Here is a 7,642-nt window from a genome sequence, read left to right as displayed (position 1 = left end):
GCTTGCTGTTGCTGCTGGCGATCACTATTCTTGTGCTGCTGTTGTGCTTGAGACCGAACGGTAGCTGAACTCTTGCTGGAATACCCATCCCATTTCCGCTTGTTGTCACTAGGAGTAGCGGGAGTAGCTGAAGGAGTGACTGTAGCAGTAGCGCTGACGTGCTTAGGCAGTTTATTCTGATCCACTGCCTGATCGGTGAGGCGATGAGCAAGACACTGAATGTCTTGGATATTGTCGAGGTTAGCCGATGTAGCATGGCTCTGAATTTCTGAGGCTAGACCCTTGAGGTACAACTCGATACGCTTGCTTGGAGGGTCCACCATGCTTGGACACAAGATGGCCAGTTCGTTCGTCCGTTTCGTATAAGCATCAATTCCTGACCCCGTCATTTTCAAATGGTAAGGCTCCACTTCCAACTTGTGGATGTCATCACGCGTGTAGTATTCCCTTTTAATGCGTTCTTTGAATTCGTTCCAGGGGGTGGCGTTAGCAGCTGCCAACCCTAGTATCTGTACTTGCGCGTTCCACCTGGTTAGCGCGATTCCTACCAAAGTACCAGTGTCGTACTTGACCCTGCGAGCCTCAGGGCGTTCACACATGAAGTTCTTGAATGTGCCACTGAATGTGCTTGGACGACAGTCCATGATGTTCTGGAATGTGCAGAGAGGTTGATGTGCGTTCTGACCCGTTGCGCGAGAAAGATGGGTCAAGATTAAGCGCGAGAGTTGGGTCACGAGAGTAGGATCTAACGTCCTAGGATAGGTTTGGAATAGCAGGTTATACCTCCTGCTGGTGCGGCTGCAAGCGCCGCAGCGACTTGTTCGTTAATGAGAGCCGTCAACTGGGCTTGTGTCATGGTAATTCGTGCGGCCATTGATCTTCACATCAAAGGCAACATAAGTGAGAAAGGTTCGCGAATAGTGCGATGACAGAAGAGTGTAAGCAGATAAGTATTCTCATGCAATGACAAGTTGTGAGCAAGGTAATGTAAGTATACTACGAGCAAAGTTCTATGCAAATTCTAGCATGTAGGCAATAAACATAAACCTTATTACCTAGGAAGTTGAGTCTTGCACGTGGAGCGAAGCGTCGTTGTGGATCGTTGAGAGCACTGTTCTGGTTATAGTCTGGTTTTAATAAAAACGTTTTCCCATATTAAAACCAAGTTCTCTATAACCAATGGCTCTGATACCAATCTGTCACACCCCCAAAATCCACCTGCGGAGTAATCTGTCACACCCCCAAAATCCACCTGCGGAGTATCACCGCTTGAGAGCGTGACTGACCAGGATCAAGCCACCAATCATATTGAACATGCATTTAATATTAAGTAAAATAAATGAAAACCATCCATTCAATACAAAAGGTGATCAAAACAATTCATCATTTCAAAATGTAGCGGAAGCATAGTAAATAAACCAGTAGTAGTTAACAGTTTTAAGTGTCATAATAGCTCAACAGAAAAGCCACGATCCTTGTCCACAACGACCCGCTTCTCCAGTGCAAGCTCCAAGTACCTAACGATCTGCAAGGCATGTAACAGAATGATCAACAAACTAGTTGAGCGAGTTCACAGAAAGTAAATGCGTAATAGTAAGTTCGTTTGTAACAGGTGGCTCTACTGGGCCGATTGTATGTTCTATTGGTGGTGGTGTTCCACGTTACTGGTGGTGGTGTTCCACGTTACTGGTGGTGGTGTTCCACGTTACTGGTGGTGGTGTTCCACGTTACTGGTGGTGGTGTTCCACGTTACTGGTGGTGGTGTTCCACGTTACTGGTGGTGGTGTTCCACGTTACTGGTGGTGGTGTTCCACGTTACTGGTGGTGGTGTTCCACGTTACTGGTGGTGGTGTTCCACGTTATATAACCACTAGACTACTCGTAACTAAAAGTATCCTTCACAACCGAGGATAGTAATGTGGTAGTCTAGTCATAGTGTCAATAGAGTATCTAATCAACCTTTCAATCCCATTCCCAACACCCCGGGAATCCCATGCCTTGGTAAGAGTGTGAACTCACCTTGGTTTGCTCGGTATGCTAGGTTATGCACTCACAAGTAATAAATCAAGTCCTAATGTATGCACGTATGACAAATCAGTTTACGTTCGCAATGATACGCAATATCATGTATCAATCATGTATCATATAACAGTTAACTCGTTCATGCTATTCACGTAATTCATACGAATATATATACAGGATCATGCATCTCACAAAACTCAGACAAGTCAGACAAGTATGGGGGGGGGTCTCCCCTGTTCAAAACTCAGATAGCACATGAAATCGTACAATAACTCAGACTGTCATGATACACACACAAGCTCGGACCCTTGATACGTTCAATAAACTCGGGCCTAATGACATCATATTAAACTCGGACAAACATTAAACTCGGCCCATTCATAACATCAATAAACTCGGTCCAATACATAGCATAAATAAACTCGGACAAGCAATTGAGAATTATACTCGGACAAGCAATTGAGAATTATACTCGGACCAATAAGTTAAACATCATGTTCGGACCAATGAAGAACAATTAAACTCGGACCACTTAAGGGACATTTATACTCGGACAAGGTTGAAACATTAAACTCGGACCAAGTCCCTTGATTAAACTCGGACACAAGTCATCACATATACTCGGACCATTGCAAGCATAACAAACTCGGACAACACAACATTAATTAAACTCGGTCCAAGGATAGTTTAATTAAACTCGGACCACATGATCTAATTTAAACTCGGTCCATTATCATTCATTTATATTCGGACCATAACAATTCAATTATATTCGGACCTAATTAAACTCGGACCACATCAATTCTTTAAACTCAGACAATATCAAATCATGAATTTCAATACAGGGGACGATCAAATCAGTTACGTTCTCATACGATGCAAACCCTAACTCATGCATTTTCACACGAACTGATCAATTAACAATCATTCATTCATCACATCTAGCATCTTAAATCATCAAGAGAATCGATTATACGATTAACACATCATCAAAATCAGAATAATCATACTCAATTTAGTGTACAGAACCATCAAAATCAAGGCTAGGGTTTACAAGAATTCACAAGAATCAAGAATTGGAACAATCAAACAATCAACAATTAATCACAACAATGATTAAACAATTACCTTGTGATGATCCTAAAGAGAGCAATCAAGAGAGTAATCAAACTTGTGGTGCCTTGCCAATGATTTGGTGATGATTGCTAGGAGGATTAGAGATTACAAGTACGTGCTTTGGTTTTGGTGAAAGTGATTAGTGAATGATTAGAGAGGGGATTAGGGTTTTAAGTATAATCAAATTCACTAATGGCTCTCTACACCCCTAACTAATATAATTTACAATAGTACACCATCTCATAACTATTTCATAATTCCACCACCAAGTTTACACATTTGACAAGTTTCACAAATAACAAACAACTATGCACAATCAAACAATCAAACATATATAATTTCATGGCAATCAATACATGATCGTGCAATAAATACGAAATAGAAATCTTGGAAATTTGAGTTGTCACAATGGTAATTTTGTGTGTTCTTCATTTTTTGTTTGTCAATTGCAGAGCTCTTCCCTTGAAAATAATTTTTTTTTCCGGTAAACTTTCTTTTATCTTTTTTTTGTTTTTGCTTCACATATGCTCCATCATGAAGATTTCAAAGGGGGCGATGACTCATAACTTAGGTCTGCCCCTGATCTCTCAAGGGATGTCAGAAATTTTCATATTCAAATGATTTTCTAACACTTATCAAGAGCTCAGTCACATAATTTAGAGTAAATTACGATTTTGGCCCCTGTGGTTATATCAATTTTAAACTTTTAGCCCAAAAAGGAATCTTTTAACATCTGAGCCCCCAATGTTTTTTATCTAACCATTTTGACCCCTAACACTAACCCCATCCATTTACTTGGTTAAAAACTTCTCATGTGCCCCTCACATGAGGGGTATTTATGAAAATTCACCTATTCACTTATAAAATCACCCTTCTTCAAACATCGGTTCCCTCAGTTCATCATCCCTATTTCACCCCCTCAACAAAACCTAATCATCCATACCTACCGATCAACAACCTGCTCGTTCATCAACAATCTGATTCATAAACAGTTCAATAACATAACAGTACTAGCACAATTCGCGAATTACAACAGTAATCAGTAACAATAAGTACTTAAATCAACACAACCTAATCATTCATACGTATCGATTCATTAATTGTTCAAATACAGTGACATAATCATACACAAACTCCTCGAACAACACTAATAGAACACATAAAAGCCTCAATTAGAACAATAATCAACAACAATACCTACTCAATCACTCCTTATTCTTCAGCTTCTGAATCCGCTGACTCAACTCCTCCACACACACAACAAGTTTCGTAACGGAGTACAAAATCCAGTAAAAATCAAGCGCAGAAGCAATGAGAAGGCGTTACGCTGGCTCTTCATGATGGATTTCTAGTGGCGGAGGTGTTCGGAGGGGGAGCAATCATGTGAGTGGTAGCTAGGCTTGGTTTGGTACTTCCAGTAGATGTCGGCTAAGAGGAAGAGGCATAAGGGGACAACAGAGATGAAGAGTTTTAGGAGGCTGGTGGTGAGGGCAATCAGGTCTTTGCGGAAGGAGTGGAGGCATAGGAGGGTGAGGAGGAGGATCATGATGGCTTTAGCTGCCGCGGTGTAGCCTAGAACCACCCATTCTAATGCCATTGTTGGTGGTTTGTTGAGGGGGAATGGGGATTTGAAGAAGGGATGATGAACTGAGGGGAATAAATTTTTGAAGAAGGGTGATTTTATAAGTGAATAGGTGAATTGCCATAAACGTCCCTCATGTGAGGGGCACATGACAAGTTTTTAACCAAGTAAATGGATGGGGTTAGTGATAGGGGCCAAAAGGGTTAGGAAAAAAGACGTTGGGGGCTCAAATGTTAAAATATCCCTTTTGGGCTAAAAGGGAAAAGTGATATAACCACAGGGGACAAAATCATATTTTACTCCATAATTTATAATTTATAAGTAATAACAAATACAAATATGCAAAGTCCTTTCATATACTATCTTTATATTTCTCTATGTGAAAACCCATCAAATGTTTATGTTGGCTGTCAAGAGTTAACAGTTATAATTACTGACAATTTGACAATTCAATTAGTAGGATATCATCAGTAGAATTCCTTGAGTATTATGTCAGTTACTGTTGTGAAGAAACATCTAGTCTAAATCCTAGGGATTTATCCTTGTGGGAATGGTCTCATCAAATAGAGGTAAATCCTTGATCTTTCCTTAATGATGAACTCTGCAAAACAAAGCACCGTGAGACTTGTTACAAGGAGGAGAGGTCGGGGGTTCTCCTTGTAACCACCATGTAGCGTGAGAATAAGTATCGTTTAAGAAGAGTAAACGAGTGTGTATGTTAAGAGTGAGGGAGTCATTCCTAAAACCTGTGGTTGAAGGCTGGTATTTATAGCCGAAGAGTGTGGAAAAGGAGACAGGTTGTTGGGACTTGGGTCAAACGTTTCCAACAAGGAATATCCTCTTTGTCTGCTCTGACACGATCGTTAGTGCTTGTAGAGTATAGAGACGTTGCCGCATGGTGATTGGAGCCACATGGCCTGACGGTTATCCTTGTTGTCGAGTATGTTACCAGCTATGAGTGGAGATCATGAAACAGTGAGCTCCGCAACCTGATTAGTTCCACGTCACTGTCCTTTTGTACTTCTTGTCTTCTGCATGATTGGCCATCGAGGGAGTTGTCTTGTCTGTGTCTGGCGTACGTTGATTGGCTACAGCTCCTGCCATATGTACTTTTTGTATTAGCTGTCATTATGTTGGGTGTGCCGTCAAGATCTTGCGTGCACGGTCTAATGATCATCAAGAATTATTTTGGCACCATGCCTCTTCATGTTGTTATCGAGTTTCAATTGATGAATGGTTGCCACTGACATCAAGTTACCACTACCAAAACCTGTTGCTATTAATTAGTAGTAACTTATTACTGATTATTACCACTAATAATCAAATACGACTATGGTTGATGATCAATTTCTATGCTACTTTCCACAAGTTATGCAAACCGAAGCAACTCAGCGTGACCCTCAATAGAGGTGCCGCCAATGGACCCCACTTTAGGCATTCCTCAAATCCCCACCAAAGGAGCACAACCCCTTTGAATACCCTACCAAGGGGCACTACTCCTTTGAATCCTGGTATTCGTTGGTGCATGAAATAAGAATAGTCATAAACGAGTGTGTATTTCACACCTCTACTCGTATAAATATTTATTTCTAAATTCGTATATTGTTAAGTAAACCTAAATATACTAAAAGTTATTTTGATGAGACTAAAATAACTATAGTAGTTGAAAAAAATAATAAATGGTCAACTAAAACAAAGAGGAATGCAAAGAATTAGCCACAACTACGAATAATTTACTAGTGGAGTTAAATGCCCGGATAGTCCCTATGATTTGCCCTTTTTTCACCTTTAGTCCTCAACTCTATAAAATTACAGTTATAGTCCCCAACTTTTCAATTTTCGTTCCCGGATAGTCCCTATGCCTAACATCAGTTAATTTTCTCATTTAAGAGGGTGTGAAATGACAAAAATACCCTTTCCTTAAAAAGGGCAAACCACAGGGACCAGGCATTTAATAAATAAAAAAATAAAAATCTAATTTCAAGTGGGCCCCACAACCTACCTCACCCTACCCCCTATCATCATCTTCTTCTTCTCCACATCCATCACCCACCTGCGATGAGTGATATCCAACCCTAATATTTAAAAACAATCATAATACAACACAACTAACTCCAATTTCTAAAAGACTTGTGTGTTATTACTCCAACAAATTCAAAACAGTAATGCAAACAAAACCCCAGAAACCTTATTAAAAACTTAAAATCCATAAACAAGTTGAATTCTTAAATTTTGAAAACAAACAACTTCTTTAAGCACTACGCATATCAAATTACTAACTGAATTTTTGTAAAATCAACAAAAATTAGATGCTATTGGTGATCATCGATCGAAAAATCAACGGATGATTGAAAATTCAATTGGAAGTAGCATGATCGCTGATTTGAGTAAACAAACGCCCTAATTGATAAGAATCTATAATCAAATGGCGAGGATAAGGAAACCCTAGAAGAAGATGAAGTGAACATGCAAACCTGAGGGTACAGAATCTTCAATGGATAGAGAGAAACAGAGTTTGACGAAAGGTCGAGTTCGCTTTGCAGCGGTGCTGTGATGGTGTTGTTGATGAGCAACGATTTACGTGAAGATCTAGATTTGATTTGTAGGTGGTGGGGGTTGGTTTAATCTCATCGCAGGTGGGTGATGGATGTCGAAATGAAGAAGAAGAAAATGATATGGTGTAGGGTGAGGGTGGGGTAGGTTGTGGGGCCCGCTTGAAATTTGACTTATTAATTAGATTTTTATTTTTTTATTTATTAAATGCTCGGATAGTCCCTTGGTTTGCCCTTTTGAAGGAAAGGGTATTTTTGTCATTTCTGTGACAATTGTGCTCTGTAAACGATGTACGATGTAAAAAAATATCAATTATCAATAAAACAATGTGTTTTGGTGTTAATATGTGTGTATTTGTGTTTGATGATT

General features: G+C 39.8%; 1 protein-coding gene across 1 annotated transcript; it reads right to left on the bottom strand.

Annotated features, from left to right (window-relative positions):
• Nucleotides 1–4,289: 4,289 nt before the first annotated feature.
• LOC110897114 lies at nucleotides 4,290–4,735 on the bottom strand. The gene is given in 2 exon segments (XM_022143988.1): nucleotides 4,290–4,459; nucleotides 4,462–4,735. Coding segments are annotated over 2 exon segments (390 nt in total). The 3' UTR covers nucleotides 4,290–4,343.
• Between the last annotated feature and the right edge of the window lie 2,907 nt (nucleotides 4,736–7,642).

Source organism: Helianthus annuus, chromosome 12, assembly GCF_002127325.2.
Source record: "Helianthus annuus cultivar XRQ/B chromosome 12, HanXRQr2.0-SUNRISE, whole genome shotgun sequence".
Taxonomy (NCBI): domain Eukaryota; kingdom Viridiplantae; phylum Streptophyta; class Magnoliopsida; order Asterales; family Asteraceae; genus Helianthus; species Helianthus annuus.
This window is presented reverse-complemented; position numbering and strand designations above follow the sequence as displayed.